Genomic DNA, 27,874 nt, shown 5'->3' on the forward strand with positions numbered 1-27,874 from the left:
TTCACAGATCTCGTTTCAAGGTTAGAAGGTTTACTCGTAAATCGCAAAACAAAACCTTTTTAGGCTTGCATTAAAAGGTGTTTGCTGAGTGTAGATAAACGTTATTCTGCTATCTGTGTGTCAATGCCAAATCTGGATCAAGAAATTCCGAGCTGGTGGTTTTGATTGAAAGATGCCCTTCGTTCAGGAAGGCTTAACCGGACAAAATAATGACATTGATCCAGTCAAAGTCACCTTACACGATACGAGAGATTGTAGAGACATTGAAAATCAGTCAAAAAAGTCTTCACGTCCATCTAAAGAAGCTGGGTAATGTAAGCAAGCTCAAAATTCGGGTTCCTCGTGAATTCGAAGAAGTTCATTTGACGGCACGAGTAAACATCTACAATACGCTCATGAAACGTGAAGAAAACAACTCTTTTTTGAAACAAATACTAATTGATGATGAGAAGTGGATTGTTTACATCAATGTGGTGCGTAAACGGTCTTAGTCCTGAGGCGAAGATTCGCCATCAACGACTTCTATACCAGAATTTAATCAGAGGAAGGTTCTGCTCTCAATGTGGAGGGATTGGATGGGTGTGGGGTTTTTCGAACCTAACCAAGGAACGAAACAATAAATTCGGACGTGAACTGCAAGCAATTAGATGCGTCCAGAAATGTCCTGAGCTCGTCAATCGTAAAAGAGTAGTGTTCTATCGGGGCAACGCAGGACCACATACAACTTTGGCGACTGGCCAAAAGTTATTAATGCTTGAATGGGATGCGTTGCACCACCCACCATACTCACTTAACCTTGCGTCGTCAGACTTCCACTTGCTTCACTCTTTTCAGAACTCCTTGCGTGAAATAACGCTAGATTCAGATGAGGCTGTAATTTATCACCTTGTTCAGATTTTCTGAAATAAAGTTAGGTTTTTTACGACCGAGAATTGTGACCAAACAATGGCAAAATGTCATCGAACAAACGGGAACATATATCATTGATTAACCCTTAAGTATATATGTATGACTTTGAAAAATGTAGAAAAAAAACGCAATCACTTCTTACTCAAACCAATATTTCACTTTAATTTTAAATTAAAAAAACTGAGAGACTGATTATTCAAACACTGAAAAACTATGTTTTATATTCTTTTCACGGAAATGCTATTTTAATACAATTATACATTATTATAAATCCTTGTTTTTAAGTAGATATAAGGTTGGTGTTTACACTTGCAGAACTCCACAAGGCTTAAGCTGAGTGAGGATTTAAGGTACTTTGCACCTTAAGCAATGAAGTTTAGTTGTATAAATACACTATTATACTATAATTTTAGATTTAATTTTTTGAGATTTATTGCATTAATGTAAATTTTTATGTGTTATTGTTGCTAATTAAAAACAAAGAACATTTATGTGGGATTTTTTGAAAGATCTACTAGCTTCTCACTGTATAAATTTTAAATAAAATATTTCAGTGTTTTTTTTTTATCATTTAGAATTGGAGATTTTTCTCTTGGCAAATATTAATATCACTCTATTTATTTTCACCATTTTATAAAACTTAGTAGATTAAGTAATTTAAAAAAAAATTTTAAACGAATACTAATCCTGAGAAAACAAGATGTTTACAGTCAACAAACAATTTCTACTTTTGAAAAACCAATTTTGATTCCTCCAAAAATCTAAAGCTTAAAACATTTAACAATTTTGAATTTTACACCAACAACATAAAAACTTAAAATATTAGTATTAGAGCTAGATAAGCTACTGATGAAAAAATAATTGTAATCTCTTTAGTTATACTTTATAACTAAACAGTGATAAAAAAATCATATTGTTTATGTCAAATATTTTGTTTTACACAATATATGTGCCTTTATTATTGCTATTATATAATAATATAAGGCTATTATATAATAGCCTTTATTTTACATAATATATGAGCATACCTACAAGCATTTGATGGAAAACTTATTTTATCGATGTAATAAACGTATGCAGTTATTAAGAAGAGCATGATGAATAAAGTTTGTATATAATTTCATTTCCTTAGTTTTCATTAAATAGATAATAGAAATAGATTCGAAGATAACAGGTTTTAGAGGTTTAATAATCAGTCGGATATATAATCTGAGCTTCATGGCATTATAAATACAATTTAACAATCCCTTATGAGCACACAGTAATATATATCTGACTATTGTATAGATATATTTAGTAAACAAAAGGATTTTTTTTGTGAAAAGTCAATTAAAAGTGTGAAAAAGAGTCAAATAGTTTTAATGGAAAAATAATTAGTTAATTAATGAATTCGTGCAATTTAGATGATGTTTTTATTACACGTATAAAAACATCATCCAAATAAAAATTGTAATGAAAACTGTCACACCGATTATTGGCATGTATTTAATTTATATTGAAATCTTTTATGAGAGATGAACACTCCTCTATAATCCTTGTTTGTATGAATCCTGCTTTTAATGAAAAATTATGTCGTGTAGAAAGTTTATTTAGGGTATATTAAGAAGAAATGCAACTGATACTGCTTCAGATAAATGTTTCACATAAATTGTTTAAATTAATATTCATAATATATTAAGTTAGTATAAAGTTACTTCACAGTAGTAAATTCACGATTCATAAAAATGATTCGTGTTTTTTTTCAAATTCAAAGAAAATTTTTTTGTATTCGACACAAATTAATGAACTTTTAATTTAGCATCACAAATTTACCAGAGCTATCAAATTCATCATAAAATTCTACATAAAAAAACTTTAGTATTAATTACAAAATAATGATCCTATAAAAATACACATAATTTTCTTTTATTTAAAAAGAGAAGTAAAAAAAAAAAGCTGAAGTCCTATACCTCAGTTAGTAAAAAATTATTCACCATCAAATAATGTGATAACAAATTTGATATCAGTATTAATGCTTTAAAAAAACTATGAGCTGAAAATCTCACATTTAATAGAATGCCATGAAAATAACCTTGGTATCAGTCACAAAATGATTCCATAATGATAATACCTAAGATTGTAAAAGAAAATCTAAGTATCGATATTTGAAATTTTTTAGAATGGCTCATACTCCCCATCAAATACTGCGTAAATGTTTTTAGTCTCATTCATCAATTTCCTTTTAGAATACATCCTATAACTCGGCAACATATTTTTTCGAGTTGTTCCAATGGCTCCGAAAATCACATTGGCGTAAAAATTTGTGCTAAATGTTTGCGCTGCTAAGCCTTTTTTTACATCGAACAACACAAGCAAATTCTTTAGAATAGCCTCAGCTATAGCAGGACTTTCTGCATACAATGGTCCAATTTTTGCACAATCTTGAATCGTTTGTTTGGCGGTACCGTAGCCGACACAGGTGCTCCCTTTTGTGGCGACAAACGATCGACTGTCTTTGTCTCGGCAGTTGGAGACGACGAGTTGCTCTCGTTCGTAGCCCACCACTGACCTGTCATAATCCAAGATGGCTCCTAAGTACGAATCTTGATACTCGTGAAGGTATACATTTTGAGGAACTTCTGAAGAGAGTAAATTGTAATCAATGACTGTGTCATATTCGTATTCTATGTTAAGAAAATCATTTTGCGGATGAAAAGGCAATTTCAGATTCCTTTTCAACAGTCCAATGTCTGAATTTCCAACGATGTTGCAGTTGGGATGACTATCGAATGAGTGTTTGATAATCTAAAATTATATATATATATATATATATATATATATATATATATATATATATATATATATATATATATATATATATATATATATATATATATATATATATATATATATAAATATAAGGTTCGCAGTCATGAACGTATGAGCAGAAGAAATAGGCACAGGATTTGAACGAGGGCAAACAAATTTATTTTATTTAATCATTTTGAGATGTATGACGAGAGAGAAAGAGCCACAGTTTCATCGTGATTAAGCCTAAATGTTAGGGAAAATCTTGCAGAGAAAATCATTAAAATGCTTCGATTTATGGATAAAGGGAAATCTTAGTAATTATAATTGGTTTATTCAATAAGTCGCGCGATTCCTACAAGGAGTAATAGGAAAAATTTCTTACTTTTAATCAATGCATGCTTGAGCCAAAAATAGATTTAAGGACAGGGTGTGAATTTAAAAGTGTGAGAAAGTGTTTCGATTAGAATAATAAATTAAGAAAAGGATTTACAGAAAAGAAATAACATAAGAAGATTAATTAAAGCTTAAAGCTTTTTATGTTAAACACCCCCCCCCCATATATATATATATATTACTTTTGCAGGCTTGTTTTGTGTTTTTGCATTTAAGGATCCACTGGATTGTTCTGTGCGGAATATACACGCATTGCTTTTATGAGAAACGCGTGAACAATGTACCAAAAGTAGGTGGAAATGGGTAAATTTTGCAGTCGTCATAAAGTTATCAACCATCTTATATTCATTTCGACAATAAACGCGATAAGTAATTTAAAAAATTTCATTTTAGTCCAGGAATTAGTGTGAAACAAAAGCGCGTTTCTTCGGAAAACTGAATATCCAAGATGTTTTCTAACTAAAATTTTTATTATGTTATTGTAAATGGTACTTAAAATTCATCTCCTTTCTCTTTCCCCTCTTTCTTAAGAGAAAGGGGGTGATTTGGGGGGGGGGAGAATTTCTAAACAATTATTGTTTCCTATTTTTTCAGCGTTGAATTAAATGAGACAATCGGATTTTTCGTTTAGAACAGTATTATGTACGAAAAGTACAAATTTGTACCTGTGCCTATTTACGCATCTGATGCTACTATCTACGTAAATGAGACATTGTTTCCTATGTATTTTATTACGTGGAATCAAACTATATAAAGGAGACTATATAGGATTCGATATAACAAAAAATTCGAAACTTGCATGTTTCTGCATTAAATAAATTTTGATGTTACTTAGTATTGTATTTGACTTAATTTAGAACATATTTTACTTTGGTATCTTAGGCCTATCTGAACATGTTAAGTGCACTTTCCGATGAAATTTTTTATTCTAAATTAAATGAGGTAAAACTTGAGTTGCTGGGATTAGTAGTTTTGACTTTATAAGTGCTTTCTTCATGATTGCAATTCAGAAATTGTATATTTTTACAAACAAAAAAAAATTTATAAACAATTGGTTTCAATTTTTGAAATCTTAACCCTTTTGATTTTGTTACTTAACCCTTTCGTGTTTGATTATATTTCGTTTGCAGTAAAAATACATGGCAGAAATATCTTACTTGTTTGTATTGAAATGCGTAAATAAGTGCAAGTGTGTAATTGTACTTTTTGTACACAAAACTCTTGCAACTACCTAACAAATTTTCTTACCGATTCTTGTTTTGTCTTATTGTTGAAACAGTATCAATGCTGAAACATTATTTCGGAAAATAAACCTGACATGTTCATAGATCTATGAACAGCAATGTAAGGTGAACACATAAGTACGCGTCAAAGTAAGTACTTTTAACACATAACATCTCTTTCATCTTTTGAACTATGTGTGTTTATTGACATGCGTATAATCGCATTTGATCTGAGTAAAAAAATTACATCGGAAACAATGTCTCACTTGTTTAGATAGTATTATCAAAGGCATAAAAAAGTTCAGGTACAAATTTGTGCTTTTTGTTCACAAATCGCTTATAACTTCTAAACTATTTGTCCAAACGTTGCTCTCATCAAATTCAGCATAAAAAGGTACATAGGAATCAATGTATCAGTTCAATTAATTAATCAATTCAATAGAAGTAATTTAATTCTCTCCATCAAATTCCCCCATTTCTCTCAAAAAAAAAGGGACGCATAGAGAGAATTTTCAGGTTTCATTTATAATAACGTAACTAAGTGTTCTATGGGACGGGATAGCCTGTCTGGTAGGGTGCTGGGCCCACGTCTAAGGGGTCGTGAGTTCGATCCCTACCGACCGAAGTGTAGTAAATGGTGACTGGTGCATGTTAAATCAGTCGGGTCACAAAGTCATCCATGTTCCTTTAGCAAATCAACTTCAGGGGGACTGAATTAACGATTGATCATTCTCTGGTTTAGTTTAAAATTACGATCTGTGGATGAATGAAGGGATGGGGAATGGATCCGCCTTATAAACGCGTTATGACGTATGTTCGTGGCAGAAGTCGAATTTTTGGCTATAGACAACGCCACTAGAAAACAATAAGAAGAGCCTCCCTTTTGCCTTAATAGCATACGGCAACAACAACAATTACAACGCTTTCTATGAACAAAAAATCTTGGGTATTACCTTTTCTGATGAAAAAGTCTAATTTTACTGAACTATAGTTAACAAATTTAGTATTACGCATTTGGATTGTTTGAAATCTTACCTGGCGTGCGATGCCCTGCAATCTGTAATTTTCGTGCGTTACATGGAAACAAGCGAAATAGGTGTCATTTGTAATTTTCTTAAGGCATATAGTTGAAATGATTTTTCCTATAAAATACACGTGTACTTTTTAATTCAAAAATAAATTTAATCAATAAATCACAGAAGCAAAATAATCTGTTAAGCCCAAAATTTAAATAAAGGCAGAAAATGCAAATTTTACTAAGAAATATGGAACTTGGATGAAAACTCATCAAATTTTCAACTCTATGGTTGCATTTCAGTAGGCAGTAGATTGACAAACATAGTATTTTTTGTTTAATACAAGAGTAACATTTGATAATTGCAAGGGAACAATCGAATCTCATTTTCCCCCCCACTCCATCGTAAATTGGGAACACTTTTCTACTCAACATCGTAATTTTAGGTTCCTAAATCTTATAGTATTTGCGCAGCAAAACAAAATGGAACAAAAATGGAGAAATTGTGCAAGAAAAGGTAGGTAAGGAGCTTTCAGGAACCGCGCTAAGGATTTCAAATTAATAGCCAGTAAATTAGCCAAACATCAAAAGTATGCGCCAATTTTGAAAGTGTTCGCCAAATGCAAATTTTGAAATTTTTTAATGATTAATTTTTTACGGTAGTTTGTTTCAGGCTTATATTATTTGACCCAATTCTATTTGGTTACGCGGAGCATCTAACGAAAATTTTCCCAAGTAATTTTGCGGATTCAGTTTAATATGTATTTTTCTTTCTTGTGGAAAAAATCATTCGCCAACACTTTCACCAAATTTACGATTTTATCGCATTTGTCAAGGCTCTGAATGCTTAGAGTGGGCCCTGGCTTTCAAATAAACAGGATTTTTGTTCTTTTTTTAAAAGCTCGTATTAAAATCCTAAACAAAAATCACTCTTTTTTGCATGTCAAATTCTAACTCTTTAGTTCCCTTCCTGCTGCCTGCAGAACGATCAATCTCTTTTTTTTTTTGGACAGTTTAGGAGTAACTTGTAGTAATTGTCAGGGCTTCTAGATAAAATGCATAAATTTGTATCCTACGCTTCAGAAAATCTTTATAATATTGCAGCATCTGCATATACATTCGTAAATGAGAAAAATAAATTAAATGAGCAAGTGGAATTGTTCTGTTAAGTTTCTTGGGTTAGTCTGTTGCTTAAACTTTTTGTGCTTCACTAATCTTTGGCGAAAACAGGTTTGTAGTGCTTTTAAATAATCAGTAAATACAATTATTATGATTTGAAATATTAAACGTTGCTTTCACAATTAAACAAAAAGGAAATACGTAAGACTTTCTTAAGTATATGAAATAACTTGATTTGAATTGTATGTATGATTTCAATAAAAACAACAAATATGCTGCCAAGATTATAAAAGGGAAATAAAATGTGATACTATATGCAAGTGTAATATTTAAAATTAAAGAAAAATACTAAATTTTATAGAATTTATTTGTATTTTATTTAATAAGCAGTGTATTCGTAAGTACATTTTTAGGCACGTTAGAAGATACAAGACTTTTACCTTTCATAAAAAAAAAATTTTAAGTTTCTCTTTTACAGTTTTAAGATAAAAAAAATTGTGATCACCGAAAGGCGATCGCAGATTACCCATTGAAAAAATGGTTGTTGTCTAAATTTTTTTTGGGAAAGCAAGTTTATTGTGTTTTCATCTTGGATATCTTTAACTGTTAATCCTGAACTGCTCGGTACACAATTTCACAGATATATTTGAATGCAGCTCAGACGCATTCTGTGTTAATTCTTTTGATGACTGAATAAACATTGAACAACCAATCGAGATCAATATTAAAATTTTCAGATGGGTACAATGGTATTTGTAGGAGATTGAAAGCTGCATCATACACCCGTTACGGATTCACAAGTTCATACATGAAATATGATTTGAAAGCTAGGCTTTTTTTTTGATTTTTCATGAATAGTGAATGTATCATTTATATTGCGTGGAAGACAGTCTACGGTCTTGTGCAAGTTATTGAGTACGTCGACAATGGATTCTTTTATCCCTAACTGATGATCAACCCCCAGTTCTCGTATTTGCATGAAAGGGGTTCGGAGAGCCACCATTTGCTCTTCTGTAGGGTTCAATTGATGAAAATTCCGAGAGTATGTGTTCGAAAATTAAGAATTTCATTTCCCGAACCCATTCATTTCATTAAATCAATGATAATTAGCAGTGTTCTGGTTCTGAGACAATAAAGCAATTTTAATCGATTTTTATCAAGCTCATGATAGTTTACAAATTTCAGCTTTTGCTACAACTAACCACTTTGGATTGATTTTTAATTAAACCCATGAAAGTTTACCATTTTTTAGATTTTGCTAGTTTTTCCCACTTAGGACAGAATAAAGCAGCATTAATTTACCGTAAAATACTTTGTATTGATTTTCCATTTAGCTTATTCTAGTTTAATATTCATCTTTTGCTACCATAAAACTTATCAATTCAAACAATCGAATCTGTAATAGTTTACAGTTTTCAACTTATGCTACCATAAAATACTTTGTATCGATTCTCGATTATTTACTTCTTTCATTTTCTGCTATCAAATAGCGCTCCTGATCAATTTCTAATTTAACCCGTGAAAGTTTAGCACTGAATCAGTGATAGTTTACCATTTACAACTTTTGCCATCACAAAATACTTTGCATAATTTTTCATTGAGGCCTGTGCAAATTTGCCATTTTTGTTTTCTATTATCAAACAGCGCTTTGGAACGATTTTTAATTAAACCCTTAGTGTTTTTATTCTAATTTTTAGCCAATTAAGTAAAATATTAAAATTCAAAAATTATAATAAAAAATTGAGTATTTATCGGAATTATGGATCCATTAAGGCCGTTAGATACTTCTAGCTGAAAAAAACTTGCTAACTAACCACGCTCTCAGCGACGAAATTCAAAAACCGAGGGAAAAAAACATTCGCTGATAGGTTTTCGCTCCGTGACGTCATTCATCCTCAGCCATTTACAGTTCTAGATCTAAAAAGGGAAATTCAGTAACACGCGACCCAGCCACCAGCTAATATTATGAAACAAATTAAAAACAATAAAAGAAATTTAAATACTTATTTACAACTCAAATATTGGTCTGCGATGTCTTGATTTCTTGTTAATTGGCTGAAAATTAATACATAACTGTGGTAGTTTACCCTTTTCATCTTCTGCTACCATAAAGCACTTTGGATCAATTTTCAGGAGGATTTTGTAGCACGAAGCTGCATCGTAAAATCCGTTAACTCTTCTCAATTCCTTTACTTGGGGAATGTCTTGTTCACGCATGTATCGTAGGCTGTATCGGGGAGCACTCCTCTCGGGTTGATCGGAAATGTTTCTAAAAAGGAATATTTAAAACATGACAAAAATATCATTGAAAAATCTGTATTTTATTTATTACTAAGATAATTGAAGCGGTCAATGCTAAAAGGAGGCATGTTACAAATATGCACTTTTTTTAAAAAAATTAAAAAAATAAAAATAAATAATAAAAAATAAATAAATAAATAAAAATTAAATAAATAAATAAAAAAAATTTTAAAAAAGAAAAAAATTGCGATCGCTTTGTTACCATAACTGGTTACACATTGGTCAAATGCTTTTTTTTCTGGATAGACTCCGATAAATTCCACAACATTTCGAATAATGGGTTGCAAAAACTGTCTCAATTGATGTCTGTCGTCGGCATGGTTTTCAAATCCTGCCTATATACGCACAGCATACTTTTCCTTCTTAGTATTCATATTTATATTGAAATTACCATCAAGGCAGTTATTATAAGTTAATAATAAAAGGAATATAAAAATACTTTAAATTATTATTATGCAAATACAACAAAAAATGCCTGCTATTGAAAAGAAAAAGAAATAAACTCACCAATTTAATACATAACAAAACTAAAAGAGAAAAAAAGAATTCTAAAGAGAATTATCAAACAGCAGCGGTCACCATAGCAACGCACACAATGTCAACGCATGTGCACTGTTTACTATTACTCTTGAATACAGTTGAAAAGTGTGATGGCGTCCAAATAAGGTGCGCACGCCATCAAACCCGAAACAACACCCATTTTGCCAATGAGTGAAATAGAAAAAGCAAAAATAAACTGAGTCAATTGTGGAAGGATTGTTTTAATTGCTTCCAAATTGTTTGATTCTCCTTTTTAAGCAGCGTAGAAAATTACTCGGTGTTTGATAATCGGTGATTGATGTTCCAAAACCAACAAAAAACTTATATTCGTAAAAATGTTGAAACTTAGAGTTGTGCTTGAAGCCAGTACACAATCGCGCAGTTGTTGAATTCAATACAGATTAATGATGGCATCATTCAATATGACTTGTTTACGCCCCATTCTGAGCAGATTTAGGAAACACACAGTAGACAATACTGCGAGCATTAAAAAATGTTCCGTATGATTTCAATATGATGAGCAACACGTGCGAAGAATATTGAGGAAATCTGAAGCTGTTAAAGTTTATAGACTTTGCACTGTTACGAGGGCTCCTTCTCTGACAGCTGAAACAAATTGCGGTGGATGAAGGTGACAACTTTCCAGCAGCTGCTCTACTTGTCCATGAAGATTTTTACGATGTAATTAATGTGAATGTAAAGAAAGTCGTATATTTAAAATTTGATTCCTCAAGAACTATTCAACCGATTACGCTCAAATTTTGTATTTTGCCCTTTAAAATTATGTAAAAATTTATGTAACTTACGATTTAAAAACTTTATGATTGTTATTAAATAAAATAATAGCAAACATTTACCAAATTTTTTTTTTGCATGGAATTTTCTTTGGATAAACGAATTTTATAATTGTATGCAAAAGATTTTTCAATTCACTTAAAAAGTTCTCGAAATATGGCGAAGTACGCAAAAAATAAAATTAACATTAGAGGGTCCAAACTTCGTTGAGCTCTCCTGACCGAACTATGGGGACCATATTTCCCAGATTGCGACAACCCACTATATTTTGAGGGTCAAAAATAAAAATCCCTTGAAAAAAAGGTATGTTTATTCAGAGAAAGTAAGTTTAGTGTCTGATTTCGTAATTTTAAATATCGTCTGCATTAATTAATTAACCTGTTTGAGGTCACCCCCTCGAGCCCTTTAGGTGGAGTTCTAGAACGTGAAGATCCGATCATTAGATCAACAGCTATTCAGGGTAGTCCGTTTTTTGGTTCACTGTACATTTAAAAATAACTATGTTTATTTTTTGCGTAACTTCTTAATTGAAATTTTGTACATTTTAACTGGGGCAGAATGTAAGCGCTAATGCTGCGTCTTGGCACGCTTTTGTCGATCGCCAACGATAAAGTTCAGTTTAATTTTGGCTTTGATCAAGCACAAATGTATTCCCATTTCTTTTAGTTTAAAAATAAAGTTATTTCTTAAGTTTTATAAAATGACGTCTACTTGTCTCTAGATAAGTGCTTGTCTCTAACAGTGGCTAAGAAAGGAATGTAATTGTCTTTTAAAAGCATGATTCTTTACAACGTATTTTTTAACAGTATATACGTATATTTTAAACTAAATAATAAATAAAAAAAACAATAAATAATTGTTAAAAATTATTTCATTTGCTTAAAGTTCAACTATGTTAATGATTCTGCGCATTTTTTGTTAGGTATTAAAAGTGAAATGAACTTTAAAAAGGTCAAACTACCGATTTCTCTCCTAACTAACTATTGGGACTAAGCCACTATTTTGGCGTTCAAAAATTCGAATCTTTCGTAAAAAGCTTTGTACTTTCAGAGATAGTAAGTTTTCATGTTTTTCGCGACTTAAAATATCATCTGCAGAAATTTACTTTAGTATTTAAAGAGAATGACGATTCATTCAAAAAATGCATTGTGAAACGTAGCAATTCGATATAAGATTAAAATGTATTCATGCGTTCCGTTTTTTATTTTGAGCACTGTATGCGCGTATTTACTTACATGTGCCTATTTTAGCTGAAATAATCGAGAAATAGTAAATAGTTTGAACGCCTCAGAAAATAGTTTTTTTTTAAATTGCTGAACTCATTAATTATATTTTATTTAAGGAATTTTGTTCATTGGATAAGTGTCGTAAAAATTTACCAAAAATCACTTTACTCTAATATTCTCCAGATATATTTTTTGAAAGTTAAATAAAATAAATGTTTATTAAATCTAAAAATAGCTATTCTTACAATTATTAAGAAATCATAAATCTTACCTCAGCCATGTAGTTACTGAGCTGCGTAAATTTTTCTTCACTAGCGTAACGATATTTAACTTATGCATGTTCTTTTAAGCTCTGTTTCAGATAACAATTCTCTATTTGTATATTTTTTCTCGCATAAACATTCATGTGCCTTTATATAGTATTCACAACATCGCTTTTATTCTATAACTTCCCTTAACTAACAATAACTTTATTCGATAACTATTTATAATTCATTGTATTTATTTACTAATCTTAAAGAGAAACGCACTTAAATCTAGAAATAATGTTCATTACCTACAAAAATAAGCTTCACTTCTTTTAAAGACATGAATTTTTATTGATATTATATGAAAACCGAGTTATAAAATCATGGAAATATTGGAGAATTGCTTATAAACAAACTCGTTTTATATTTATTTTTGCATTGCTCGTCATAAGGGAACATAGGTTGTCTCATCTATTAAAAATTTCCATTCTTTTTATAATTTACTGTGTGTTTATAAATAAATCAACTTACTAAAGAACGAAATATTTTTATTTATTATATATGTATACATTCTATTATAAATATTATAAACTTATAATTCATTTCATTAGCTTATAATAGTCCGTAAAATTGTGTTTAAAAGAATATCAGCAGAGTGATTCAGAAGAGCGGTTATATAAACTCGGAGGTAGGGCACATCAGCGAAAAAATAATTAAAATTTGAATAATCATTTTGAATGAAGCAAAAGTTAATTTTTTAATATTGTTTTCTCCACATTAGCTCCATGCAGGGCCTAAAACTGTAAAAGGTGATGACTAATAGGAAGCAAAAATCTATAAAAAGATATTTCCTAGCATATTTTCTTTTTAGATTACTATAGAAAGTGAATGCAAATAATATTTTCACTTTAAATATATATGTTTTGCAATGTAAGTCGCGTGGTAGTTACGATCGAATAATTATGTAACTATAAGTAAATTAAGTTCCTACCCCTTCTTAAGTTTTTAAGCGCGTGCAGGGATGCCACAGGCAAATGGAAATATAAAAAAAGTGGCAGAAACTAAATTCGTTTTTTTATTTATTATCTCGTTGATTATGCTATCGTAGAGCCGTAGTGGCTCAGGGAATAGATCACTTGAGTTTGAATCCCAGCAATGGTGGGTCGATACGAACTCCGCACCCGGCTCGCACCGACCACAGTGCTGACGTACTATATCCTCAGTGGTAGACGGATTATGTGTTAGAGTTCCCTTGCTGTCAGGCTAACTGTGAAAGGTGTTCGTAGTCTATCTCTCCATGTAACGCGAATGCGGGCTAGTTCTACCAAAAAGTCATCTATGAAGGCAAATTTTTCCCAATATTTGACACCAGGAGTTCGATTGTCTTTTGGATTAAGTTCAAAGCTACAAGGCTACAGAGTTGAACATTGGTAGTCGTAAACTCAAAATTGTCTCTATTCAACGACGTTTATAAGTAAATTGGTAGAGAATTAAATAGTAGAATATGGATAATTAATAATTATGCTTACTCTTAAAAAGTGTCACTTCGAGATCACAGTCATAAAGCTACATTTTATTTGATAGTTTGAATTTTCGATAAGCAGTGGTGGGAAAATGACTTAAAATAAAAAATACTAAACTAAAAATATCTTAAATTCCTTTATCACTAGAAAATATTTTTTACAAAGCGGAGCATGTTTTCCTCTTTGTGTCATAAGGCTAGTGTGGACAAATCAAAAAATTTATTGATTAATCTACAGCATATACATAAAAATACGAGTTTCCAATGAAGTATCCGATATTGCTGAATCGTTTGGAAAAAAAGAATAGATTTAACTCTTCCCGAAAACTAGCTTTTCCTATTTTACGTTTCGCTTTCAATCTTGTAAATAAGTGATCGGGAAATAAAGCAATAATTTTTTACCTTTATTATTATACTACTATTTTAAATACTGCAGGAATCTGTTAATATCATCCGGATTTTGAACCATCTAAATACTAATATATAGCGTAAATGAGTGAACTATATTTCAATCATAAAAAATCTAATTTTAAGGTGAGTGATTGAGGTAGAATTTTTATTTATTTATTTATTTACCAGAAAAAAAGTATTATTTATTCATCAAACTGAATTTGTTTTTTAATTTAAAAAGAAATCTGACAAATCATTATTGAGTGACTGAAGTAGAATTTTTTTTTATTTATTTATTTACCAGAAAAAAAGTATTATTTATTCATCAAACTGAATTTGTTTTTTAATTTAAAAAGAAATCTGACAAATCATTATTAAATATCAGCTGAATGGCAATAATAACTAGTAGCTGAAAGGCATTTTAATGCAACTGTTAAAAAAATAGTCAAGTTCATTTTTCTGAAAAACAAAAACCTTAAAGTTAAATCATTAGTTTTTATTTAATTTCCTACTGTACAAAATTTTCGAATTTATTAAAGAAAATATTTTATTAAGTTTATCGAATTGAGTACATAAATACTAAAATAAGTGATGTGCAGTTAATGTTCAAGAAAGAATTTATGACATATAAAATGAGTGAGTCCTTAATTTTTGTTGTTGTTGAAGATATTGAGATTTGGTTTTTATTTAGTTTATGGTTTGGTTTTATTTACTTTCGGTTTTTATGAAGCTGTAGTTATTTCATTGTTAAAAGGTTCTTTAATTTTTAAATAATTTTTGAGTGTTTATTTCCGATTGCTCTGTCAATGTTATTTCAATATGACCACATTTCTATAGTTTTCTCTTCATTTCTATAATAATGCACACACAATCACAATTTTGGTTTGCGTTGCTTTATATATGGTTTTTATTTTTGAATTTATATCATTTAAGCTTGTAAAATAATTCATTTATTTACTCATTTTTTCGATATTTTAGGCTTTCTTTTTTAGTAAATTCATTAATATTTAAACAGTAAGAAATTAAAATACTTCAATCTTATGTAATTTTAAATCTTGATTTTTAAATAATAGTTGTAATTTATGTCCTTCCAAAATTATTTTAATGAATCAATTTACGATAATAACATTTATATTAATTTTAAAATAATTAATTTTTATTATAATTATTAGGTGACATAAATTCTTCTTTTTTCTGAGAATTACCTATGCAGTAAAGCCTACCACATATGATTCAGTAAAACATACAATGAAACATACAATAACAAAACTAAGAACAGTGTTGCTTACATCAACGTTTGACATTTACAGTTTTAAATGGCATTGGTTACCTTGTATAGTTTAAAAGTTACCCTGGATAACAAAACTTTTTAGTTGGGATTGAAATTTAAATTATAGAGAAAACCAGGGTAAGTTGGTCCACTTTTCAAAAATTATCCACGTTGTTTGATTTTGTTTTTACATGACAAATTGCATGCTTCTCAGCATGCATGATTGTTTGTTTTTTAAATGTTCTAGCGGTAATTTTTTTTACATTAAGTTTTTTAAGAAGCAATTTGGAGAGTGATCGAACTTACAAACACTATGAACTATGATGATAGTTTAAAATAACAAAACAACTTTTAGCAAATCAAAGTTTTAAAAGATACATCTAATGATTGCTGTGCTGTACATACTTGCATTCAGAAACAATATTCAACGACATATATTATTCAAGTCTTTAGCATGCATTACTTTCTTTAATATTTCAAGTTAAAAATCTATTTTTAGAAAAGTAATAAGTTAATAAAATGAGTCATGTGTTTTAAAAAAGTGAAAAATAATCATTTTATCATAAAATATTATATGTATACCTATATTTTTGAATAAATATATCTATGCATCAAAGCTGTTATTTTATATTGTCGTTTGACAACTTTAATTTGTTATGAGTTTTTTTAACCGTATCATTGTTCATTTTAAAAAATCACTAAAGGTCGATGCTTAAAATTTAGTAATTTATACTAACATTCTATAAATAATTATGTGTTTGTTGTAAGAATGATTATTTTTGAGTAATTTTTTCAGCACATGACTTATTTTAATAATTTACTAATTTTAAAAAAAATAATTTTTAACTTAAAATATTAAAGAAAATATATACAGAAAACAACAAAGATCAATGAAAAGAGAAGAAGAAAAATTAATTATATATATATATATATATATATATATACATATATATATATATATATATATATATATATATATATATATATATATATATATATATATATATATATATATATATATATATATATATATATATATATATATATATATATATATATATATATATATATATATATATATATATATATATATATATATATATATATATATATATATATATATATATATATGAGAGGCAAAAAATAAAAACAGAAGATTTCGAAGAAAATTCGAAAATTTACAATTGAAAGATTTATTATGTTTTATTTACGGCACATAAGCTTTACAGGTACATAAAATTCATAATATAAAATAGAAATATAAAACGATAAATAAATAAAGTAAAGTACAAAAAAAAAGTAAGGAAGAAAAATATAAAAATTGAAGTTAAAAAAATCAAAATAAATGAAGTCGTAAAATAACAATAAAAAGATTTGCTGATATAATCGTGTGAGCTGATCACTAGATAATGAGTTTTTATTGTCATTTGTTTAATTTATTTCTTATGTTTTCTTTGCATTTTATTTATACAGAACAATATCAAACGATAAATGTTGTTCAACTCCGCAATTGAATTTTCCACGGATTTTTTTTCACTTACATGTATTTCTATTCCTCGCAATAGAAAATAAATTTTGAAACAGCTATTTATTTCCCAAACGCTACCTATTACCAGATTTAATCTTTTTCTAGAAAGATGAAAACTGATAACTCAATCATGAAATTCATCTTGTGAAACATTGTATACCAAATTATACTAATATCATAAATACTTATAATAATTTTGCCAATTTAAATTCTGGATACTGAGTGCTTAGAACTACTCCTTCATCGAAAATTTAATACGATTAAGGGTAGAGTGGGGGGTGGTAAGATTACGTTAGTAAGTGTACATAATATAATAAAATAAAATACCCTATGAGGTAAAATAAAAGATAATCTGAGATAGGGAAAAAATTATTTACAAAATATGCATTGAGATCGAAGAGTGATAAAAACAGCGGGCATCTTGATTCAATGCATCACTCCCTCGCCTCCCCCTTCCCCCCCGAAGGGTTTCACTGGTGCAGAGTGATGCAGTTCATCTTGATGCGCTGTGAATTAAATTGATAAGGAATTGAAGTGTCCAGATAAAACACCGTCGCTTAGAAAAAAGTCTGTCCCTGAACTGAATTTAATATTTGAGTCGATTCATTCGAAATAGAAGATTTGATAAAAGTCGCAGTTTCCGAATTTCGCGGTTTCATTAAAAAAACGACGCATTTAGTTTTTGCAGGTAATTGTCTAATTTAGATCGTTATAAATTGTATTATTTCTCACGAACCAGGATGCGCCTTTGATTCTTCTTAGAATTTTAAACTCGAAGGTGAGTAATGTTCTGATTTGTGTTTTATTTGACGATTCCTAAACGGGAGAGGCAAAGTTAAGGATTGGGAGTGTACACATGATGCATATATGAGTCTTGGTGTTGAGGGCTATCTTCGAGTTTCTCGACTGTACAGATCTGAGGGAAGGATAAGCTTATGGCATTAGTAAGTAAGGTTCCAGTTGAGGGTGTTGGTAAGGGCGATGCCTATATATTTTGCTCTGGAAACAACTCTGTCGTTGAACAACGGACTAAATATTTTGGGTTTACGAGTACTCCTATTCAACTCCGTAGCCTTGTCATTTTGAACCCAATCCAGAAGACAAGGGAGCTCCTGAATCAAGTATTAGGAGAAATTTGTCTTCGTACAGAACTTTTTCATTAAATTTATTTTCAGTTGCGTCAATGGTGTTGTCATCAACCAATTTCATCAATGGTGTTGTCAAAAATTTCAGTTTTCTCGTGATCTGAGTAGACTTTTTCGTGAAAGGTATTGAAGGGCATGTTTAGTCCTGCTAGTCTTAAGTGAATTAAACATTTTTCACGCGTCATTGTCTTCAGTATCGATGCTTAATGCGTTGCTTAAAGTTAAGCTTTTTTGCCATCTATTAACTTCTGACTTTACGTTGGGATCTCAAGTATTTTTATTTTTTTTCCTGATTTGGTTTTATAATTTTATCTGCTCTTCAATGCTTTTGGGAATAATTTTGCAGTCTGGTCAAATGTTAATGATTTCAGTAGCTTCATCGTAGGCGGCTTGGATATCTTTCGTTAAGTTATTTACTTCATTTTCTATGTCTTCTATTTATTTGATATTGTTGGAATGAGAGCATTGATTTAAAATATTTTCGTATAGTAACCAATTTGTTTTCCTGTTTGTAGCTCTTTTTTTGTTTCTCCTTATCAAAACAAGTAGTCGCTAAAACTGGTAGGTAGTCACTGCTTAATGCATGCACTACTTCTAGAGAGAAAGGGGCGCTGGAATTCGTCATTAGGATATCTAGAATGTCACCAGAGAAAGAGTGATTTGTTGATTCACTTGGAGCATAAAAATTTTGATTGTGTTTTGTTATAATTTGTGTTAGGTATCTGTCATTATCATACTGACAGCCCCAGTCAGTATTTTTTGAGTTGATGTTTTCCACAACAATGCTATCAAATTGCTGGGGAGAAATCTTAGATGACATCTTCCTTAATATTATTTTGAGAAGGATTGTAAGGGCTTGTAATTTCAAATCTCCTTACATTAGATAGGGTGATTACCACTGAGACTTCTTCAAAATCGTAATCACTTTTAGAACTAAACATTGCAGTTGTGTATGCCTTTTTAACATATGAGGCAACGCCACCTTCTCAAAAGGCCGTCCTGTCGCACCTAAAGAGGTTATAGTTAGCAGTCTTGCTTCCATTTGGTTTATTGAGCTGCGTTTCGTTAACTGCTTCGATGTTGACATCGTGTTCATGGAGAAAATGTTTCAGTTTTTCAATCTTCGTTTTTAGGCCATTCGCGTTCCAGAACGCTATTTTTAAAGGGAAAAAATTATCTCTGTTGTTTCTGTCCATAGTTTATTTTGAGGGCTTCCTGATAATTACTGTCCAATCCACTTAAGATGTCTTTAACGATTAATGTTAGAGTAGTCAGTTTTTCAGCTACCGTTTTGGAAACTTTTATTCTTTCCTTCGCAATAGAGAGTGTGGTATTTGATTTTTCTTCTAAGGCCGCAGCAACGTAGTTTTAGTTCTCGAAAATTGATTTTCTTGACAGTACTGGATTTTTGGTTATTTTGTTGTGCTTCTCGACCATGCGATGCAAACAAGGCATTTTTCATAACTGGCAGTAAGTCTCTTTCGCAGTTAGAACATTTTACGGGTTCGTCTTCTTTTTTTGTTTCATTCTTTAAAGTGATTTTTTACACATTTGACGTAGCGGGGATTGTTATTGCCTCCAATTTGGAAATAACATATTAAATTCTGTAATTATTAGACTGCAATATTTATTTAAAACTAAAGTGATAGCCAATACTAAAAATAATATTATCTAGTTTTAGCTTATATACTTCATCAAATTTTTTTCGTAAAGAATCGCGCAGTGAAATGTTGCGCTTATACAAAATCAGAGCGAAATAAGGCAACTACTAAGAAACAACTTATTATTTCAAAAAACTTTTACGTAGCTAAGAGATTGTAAGATACTAAAAGGTTTAAAGTAGTTTTTACACTGCAGCAAAGTGTTGTATTTATTCAATACTCGAGGGAAATAGACTAACTACAGAGGAACAAGTGATTATATAAAAAGAATTTCTGTCGCTTAAAGAAAAAGAAAAATGTTTGATTATAAAATCACTCGATATATTTCCAGCCTTGCCAACTACTACGCGTTTTGCAAAATATTTCATATAGTGGTAAACAATTAAAAATCCAAGCTTTCAGAATTTTTGGTAATTTTGCCAACATTTTAAAAGCCCCACAGCGCAGGAGTTGAAAGAAAGTGTCGATGCATATGAACTTTTAAATCATTTACATGTAGTGGTGCGGGAAATAAATTTAATTGAGTAAAAAATTATATATTAAAACATATTCATAGCTTCCACTAGAATAAATGTTTACAAAAAACGTGGAAAGTTGGCAGCCCTGCATTTTATACTTTCGTTTTATTGAAATAAGTATATACTTTGCTTCTGCAAATTATATACTTATTTTAATAAAGTACGTTTATAAGCAAATTACAAGTATGTAATTTGGTTAAATTTTTTTTAATAAAAAGAAGAACTCCAATTTTCTACCAGAAGCATGATTACCACAGACATTTAGAATAAGTGTGTTAACTTTTTCTTTTATATTTTACTTTATAACCGGCGCTGAACAGATGAACTAATTCTGAGTTTCCGACTATCAATGTTCAAATCCGTGGCCTTACAGTTTTGAACCCCACCAGAAGAAAAGGGAACTCCTGAGTGAAGCATTGAGACAAATTAACCTTCGTGAAGGACTTTTTCATTAAACTAATTTTCAGTTGCGTAACATGGACCATGAAACCACGAAAACCTCCTATGGTTTGCCCGACGATGTTACATCAGCAATGTGGCCGGTGCGAGCCGGGTGGAACCAGCCAAAACTGGGATTCGAACTGAACTCCTCATTAGGAGGCGAACGCTTTATCTTCTGAGCCACCACGCGTCAAGCGTGTTGACCTTACTTTAAAAGAGGAGTCAAAAGATAACAATATCATGAAAATTTACTCGAGTGACTGAGGCCGTTTATGGTCCTTCTCCTTGAAGTTTTAACTTTGAAGTGACTACTTTCTAATAACTGGAATGTGAACGAAGAGAAAAGTTTAAATAATATGTATTCTATACAGAAATGGGTCGAGATATAGAGATGCAAAAATAAGTAACCATTCACCTGAGTTTTAGGACTTCTTTAAATTTTAAGACAATAGTGAGAACAAATTGATATTAATCTTTATATATTTAAAAAAAAAGATACGGTAATAATCTCTTTTTAAGCATTTATTTAAGTGAACCGAGTCTTTTATTTCCGCTGTAACACAGGGTGTTCCAGGATTATTGGGACAAACTTTAAGGGAAAGTAGGGGAAGGAAGGATTCTTGAACTGCATAGCAACCCATAGTCAGAAACGTATTCGTTAACTGCTAGGTGGCGTTGTTCTCAAAACATTGGATGTAATAGACCTGCATTGCCGCAGTCATTTGAGTTGTCATCGCATGCAAAGGAGCATGCAGATCTGCAAAATGATGTATGGATTGACAGAGGGAAATGCACCAGCAACAGAAAATTATTTCAGCTCAAAAGTACTCACAGAGAGATGCACATAGCCGCCAGATGTTTAATAATTTGCATCACAATTTCTGCGATTATGGATCATTACGAAGTAGTCGTCATAGTGAGGGTGGACCACGCACAAATAGTGATGCAAATTAATAAACATCTGGAAGTGCGGTGCATCTCTCTGTGGATAGGTTAAGGAATTGATTACGGTGCCCCGCGACTTTGCATGGGCTATTTAATAAGAATGGAATTCTCACCGCAACAACAGCACCCCATTCACCATGATAAAACCAAGCAATGCGGACTTGTCTGCATACGACACCGGGTTACTCACGACGAGAAACATCCCAATCGACTCGATAGACAAAGATGACCTGCCGGAACAAAAGACTTATAGCCCAATCCCACAGTAGAAACCAGAAATTTAAGACCAACAGCAGGAGAGACAACAACTATCCTGCGGTCTATTGAGGATACTCAGCCTGGAAGGCTAACCCAAGAAAAACTTTATTGAAAAAGTAATTAATTAAAATACAAGAAATTGATGTAAGTTACACATAAAGAAAACTTGGTTGTAGCAGATTGAAGAACACCTTTTAAACGACTTGCAAAAAATCAGTGTAGCAGTAGTAGGTGTTCACGAGTAATCAGTCCTTTTCCGAATGCGTTTCGGCTCTCGTTGGCTCGAGGGGAACGACCTTTGTTCCCCTCGAACCAACCATTGAAGTTTTGTGTTCAGATTGAGGCCGAACTTTGTGTTCACTTCTGTACAGCTAGTACACTTACTCTTGGCTGTACACTCATTTATACGTTGTCCCAATGAATAGTAGTTTACTCAGGACTCATCACACAGACAGTCCTTCACCATATCGCCGAATCTATTACCTTTATAATACTTTAGTACTCGGAAGTAGTCTTTAACATTATATGTGCGCCATCGTAATTTGACTTTGCTTCGTTTTATAACCCTGTTAAAAGCTTTCGGCTTGATCCTAATGATCCAGTGGTGTTCCCTTTTTTTTTTTTTTACTTTATTGAGAAAGAGACTTCATCGAGCTCTCGGTTATTCCTCATGGGAAGGGGCTTCATATGTAGGGTCTCAAGGTCTTCTTTGTGTATTCTCTACATCTACGTCGAATATTTACCATTCGCGACTTCTTTCGAGGCGGCGTTTGACTCGTCTGGACCCTGATTTTCAAATTTAGTTTGAAATTTCCCAATGTATTTTTTGAACTCAACTTGGAGTAGGTCTCCATCCTCCTTTATTTTTTTACGCGTTTAATTCCAAGCCTAAGCCCTGAGGGATTTATATTCTTCATTAAAATTTTTTTCAATGGACTCAGACGTACCTACGGTGAAATACGAAAAAAGTGAAATTAACATTATGAGACCCAAACTTTAGACCCCTCTTAAACTACTAAAACCACATTTTGCAGATTAATTTAATTAGATTTAGTCCCGGGACTTTTTCATAAAGTCAATCTTTACTCCACTTCTTTATGCATTTTTGTGTCCTTACAAAAAATAGGTAATCCAAACTATTCTGTATTATTTGAATGACATTGTCATTGAATTTTATTTGTTTTAATTTGTCGCAGGAAAAATCTAACTATCCAAGTTCTAGATTAAGATATCTGTGCTAATTTATAAAGTAATAAGAAAGATTTTTTTTTTTAGGTTGAGCACTATTATGGCTTCTAGTACAAATTCCATTGTGAAAAAACCATTGTATAACACAATGGATGGTATTACATACCCTGGTTTCTTTTCACCAAAATGTTTCCGTGAAGCTCTGGATTACAAACCACAAGCAGAAGACATATTTATCGTGACTTACCCTAAATGTGGGACAACATGGATGCAAAACGTAGCTCTTTACATTTTCCGGAAAGGAAAAGAATTAGAAGATATCTCACAGTTTAAAAAGCATTGTCCTTTCATCGATATGCTGGGCAAAGAAGGCATCGAAGAAATGCCCCGCCCAGGTGCTTTTAAAACACATCTTCCTTACGATCACCTACCTTATTCGCCTAATTCCAAATACATTTTTGTCGCTCGAAATCCCAAGGATTGTGTTGTATCTTTTTACCATCACACGCAAAGTCAGCCAGAATTTGCTTTCTGGGATGGTAAGTTTGATGATTTTTTCGAGTTTTTCATGAATGGTGAAGTAGAGTACAATGATTATTTTGATCATTTGTTGTCCTGGTACCCTCATCGTAAGGACCAAAACGTTTTCTTCACTACCTACGAGGAGATGAAAAAAGATATAAGGAGTGTTATCGTTACCTTGGCGAAATTCCTTGGCGATGAATTTATTTCCGAAATAGAAAGAGACAATGCGGTGTTTAACAACATTGTTTTATACAGTAGTTTTGATTACATGAAAAAGCATCTCAACGATATGGGTGACTCTAAAAAAATAAAAACGGCATCTGAGCAAATGGCTTATGAAGGTTTGAGGCACAAAGCCGAGTTTATTTCTAAATTAAATCTGCCCGAGGAATTGCCTGAAGTGAAATTTATTCGAAAAGGAATCGTTGGTGATTGGAAGAATGTTTTAACTGACGAGCAGAATGGAAGATTAAATAGAAAGTTTAATGAAAGGTTATCAGGAACTGATATTCCAAACTGGTTTTCTTTCTAAAATAGATATGAAGAATTGAACATTTTTTTACATACTGATTTACAGAAATGCTTTAAAAAGTGATATTTTTAATGATATTATGATGAAAGGGAATGTGATTTACATGCTGAAAACTGTGTACTGAATAATAAAAATGTTTTTTTCTACATTAATTGATTTAAGATAGTAATTCTGCTCCATGAATTTCAAAAGATCGATAACAAAATTTTATCCCTTCAAAAGAAATGAATAAAAATTACTAAAAATGAAAACAAAGCTATAAAATAAATGAAAATAAAAAAGAAATGTTAGGAGTATATTTTTTAAATTTTTTTGTTAATATTATCTGATCTATCAGCAGGGAAGTCACAGGCGACTCATGTACAAAGTGATGCATAATCAAAAGCTAAAATCTATTAAAAGAGTATAAAATAAAACCTTTTTTCTAGTATTTTTCTTTCTATTCTGTATATTTATTTTGCAAAGAATATTTTCCATTTTAAGTATGAATAATTTACAATGTATGTCATGATGGTTTTAACGATTGAATAATTTAAAAACTTAAATAGACAAAAAATAAATTACCACTTCTTACATTTTTTTACCAAGTTTTTACCACTTCTTACATTTTTAGTGAAGCATATCTGATAAGTCGTACAGGAAATGAAATAAAACAATGTATCCTTTTTTCATGCCCCATAGTTTTTTTAACCCTGAAAATTGTGGTGAATAGTTGATAAAAGCGGTAAAAACTCAACTTATCTAATTATTCAATCGCAACTACCACCATAAATTACATTGCAAATTATTTATATTTATTATGAAAATAAAATTTAATAGAAAAAGTTGCAAATTTTAATACAATTTGTAGATTTTTGCTATTTTAGTCGCCTGTGTCAGCCCTAAAAATGAAAAATACTATATAATTTTAGTTTTCACGTTATATTAAAAAAATCCATTGTATAATTGTTAACATAAAAACATCATTTCAAAAGACGACTAAGCCTTTAAAAAACAGCTTTAAATAGTTGTTGTGTAAGCATAATACTGATTGGACTGCCTTACGAAATCGTGTGGAGGCTTTCAGTTATAGGAGTTTCTTATACACATTTTACGTAAAGGAATTGCATTATTAGCTATCTATATAATTCTAAAAATTCACTTTCTAGATGTATTTTATAGATCTCTTGGTCAAAAACACACGGATAAAATTTCGCCTTGAAGTTTTGAAGACTGATATTTGATATACAGTACGAGGTTACTTGAAAATTTTTTAAAGTGGTGACGAGATTTTTTTGAGGTTATTGTAATTTAATAGGCTTTAATTTACAGGGGGAACAATTTTTTTTTGGTGCGTTTACAAACAAATACTCAATCTTACCTATAATTTTGGTGCCAGCCGTGGTGGCGCAGGGGATAGAGCGTTCGCCTTCCAAAGAGGTGAATCGGGTTCGAATTCCAGTGATGAGTGGTCAATACGAATTCCACACCTGTCTCGCACTGACCACAGGAATAACGTAAAATATCCTTAGTGGTAGATGGATCACAGGTTAGCGTCTCATTGCCGTCAGGTTAACCATGGGAGATTCTTGTGGTCTTCCTTTCGATGTAGCGCAAATGTGGGTTAGTTCCACCAAAAAGCCCTCCAAGAAGGCAAATTTCTCTCAATACTTGATCCAGGAATTCCCTTGTCTTCTAGATTGGGTCTAAAATTACAAGGCTACTGAATTGAACATTGGTAGTTGTAAACGCGAAATTGAGTCGGTTGTTCAACGACGGTTATAAAATATAATTTTGGTGAGTAAAGATTTCAAATCTGAAATTAATTTTCTTCCGAAAGCTAAAAAAGTTTTTCTTTTCAAAATAGTATTTTTATTTTATTTTATTTTGTCCTAATGTACAAATTTATGAAGAACGTATGGTCTTTTATTATGCATGCATGCACACTTGCCTGTTTCGCTGAAAAAACATATAACCTATATCGCATCATAAACTGAAATATATTTACGCCTTCTTCCTACCACTCTTTGTGTAGTAGAGAAGTGGAGTCACTTCAGTATTACTCGAGTGAATTATAAAAAAATCCTGCCTAGGGATGTATTATTGAATTGCGTGAAAACTATAGGTTGAAGAGAGAAACTGATTTCAGATTTGAAATCAGCGATGCGAAAATATCTAAGCTCCGGACCCAAGCAAAAATATTTTCCAGTTGTTATACATTCTTGAGAAGAGGGATCTCATAGCTAATATTTCAGAAATAGAAACTATCTCCTCTTTATGAGAAAACTTAATTAGCATCGAGCCTTTTTAATGGTACCGAAATTTAAGTTACAATATTTGATTCTTAGTTAATAAATTCCAACATATGTAGGTAATGTCATTTTGATTCAATTGTTTTGAGATGAGACTTTTAAAACTTAGGCTTGTTAACAAAATTGTTCAAACTTCAGTTTTCAATTTTCTAAAATTTCTTAAATTTCTTTTGAGCACAAAATGGAACAGTTAGAATATCAGTTTTATTTATTTATTTTTTTTTGCCAAACGTAATAGCTTTATTAGCATTCCTTTTTTATGATCATTAAATCTTAAGTGGTAACTCAGAATATGCGTATGAATTCCACGGTATAGTTTAAGATTTTGTAAACAACATGTCTTTGTACCTGCTAATTTGTATATAATAGCTTTCCTATTGAATAGTACAGTACACTACTACAGATACATTATTTGTGTGAGTATGCCGACATCTAGTTCAAGTTGGAGCTGAAAGATGTAAAATCAAAAATATCTGTAGTATATATATCCAGAAACCATTTAAAGTAGAATTTCAAATATGGAACTGTTACTGATGTAATTGCAGTTTCTCGGTTTGAAACTTAGCAGAACTTATTGTTATATATTTCGACAAATTTATATAAGTTTCATTAAAAGAGAAAATTCTAAGTTTATTAATTGGTCTGTAACTTTCCAGAGCTTATTTTAGCAACTCAAGTAGCATCACTCTTTTCACCGCTACCTTTTGTGCCTCTTTCGATTTTGATTGGCTGTTACCGATCACAAGGATAAAAGTCGCCATTTTGGTGACTAGTTTGAAAAGTGAAGTGTTTTTTCGCTTGATCTGTTATTTCTATTTTCCTTTTTTTCTTAACTTTATTTGTTTCATTCCTTTAAATTAATAATGACAGGTTATTGCGCATTTGGGTGTTTTAATAAGTCAAAATTAGGCTTTAAATTATATTGTTTCCCTGTTGGAGATTGTAATAAAGAGCGACGAAATGTATGACTGCATAGAATAGGCAAAAATAAATGGACTCAAAACGAAAACAGTATGAAATGTGTGATGTTATGTGAGGTAAGTATGAAATTGATTTATTTATTCATCTGTTTCAAATTTTACAATATTCACCTGAAAGAAA

At 31.0% G+C, this 27,874-nt stretch overlaps 2 protein-coding genes across 3 annotated transcripts; one reads left to right on the forward strand and one right to left on the reverse strand.

Moving 5' to 3' along the window:
- Positions 1–1,506: 1,506 nt before the first annotated feature.
- On the reverse strand, positions 1,507–12,735 carry LOC107440292 (uncharacterized). The gene is made up of 4 exons (XM_087165364.1): positions 12,583–12,735; positions 9,537–9,718; positions 6,351–6,457; positions 1,507–3,693 (listed from the first exon to the last, which is right to left on the reverse strand). Exons 1-4 carry the CDS (start codon positions 12,648–12,650, stop codon positions 3,064–3,066), a joined length of 987 nt encoding a protein of 328 aa, XP_087021490.1. The 5' UTR covers positions 12,651–12,735; the 3' UTR covers positions 1,507–3,063.
- A 5,095-nt stretch (positions 12,736–17,830) lies between these two features.
- Positions 17,831–24,634, forward strand: LOC107440291 (sulfotransferase ssu-1). 2 transcript variants are annotated; one of them, XM_071179125.2, is made up of 2 exons: positions 17,831–17,957; positions 23,513–24,634. In XM_071179125.2, exon 2 carries the CDS (start codon positions 23,526–23,528, stop codon positions 24,480–24,482), a length of 957 nt encoding a protein of 318 aa, XP_071035226.2. In that variant the 5' UTR covers positions 17,831–17,957; positions 23,513–23,525; the 3' UTR covers positions 24,483–24,634. The 2 variants fall into 2 exon arrangements, with proteins under 2 accessions (XP_071035226.2, XP_015908659.3); XM_016053173.5 differs by having other exon boundaries at positions 17,841–18,047.
- Positions 24,635–27,874: the final 3,240 nt, after the last annotated feature.

This window comes from Parasteatoda tepidariorum, chromosome 6 (genome assembly GCF_982258835.1).
Source record: "Parasteatoda tepidariorum strain Cologne lab strain chromosome 6, Ptep-v5.0, whole genome shotgun sequence".
NCBI lineage: Eukaryota > Metazoa > Arthropoda > Arachnida > Araneae > Theridiidae > Parasteatoda > Parasteatoda tepidariorum.

Excerpts from the sequence above, each read along its gene's own strand:
- LOC107440292 (XM_087165364.1), bottom strand. The coding sequence starts at position 12,650 with ATGCATAAGTTAAATATCGTTACGCTAGTGAAGAAAAATTTACGCAGC. Across the intron at positions 9,719-12,582 it reads TCAGTAACTACATGGCTGAG|AAACATTTCCGATCAACCCG; the intron begins GTAAGATTTATG and ends ATTCCTTTTTAG. Across the intron at positions 3,694-6,350 it reads TGCAGGGCATCGCACGCCAG|ATTATCAAACACTCATTCGA; the intron begins GTAAGATTTCAA and ends ATATAATTTTAG.
- LOC107440291 (XM_071179125.2), top strand. The coding sequence starts at position 23,526 with ATGGCTTCTAGTACAAATTCCATTGTGAAAAAACCATTGTATAACACA.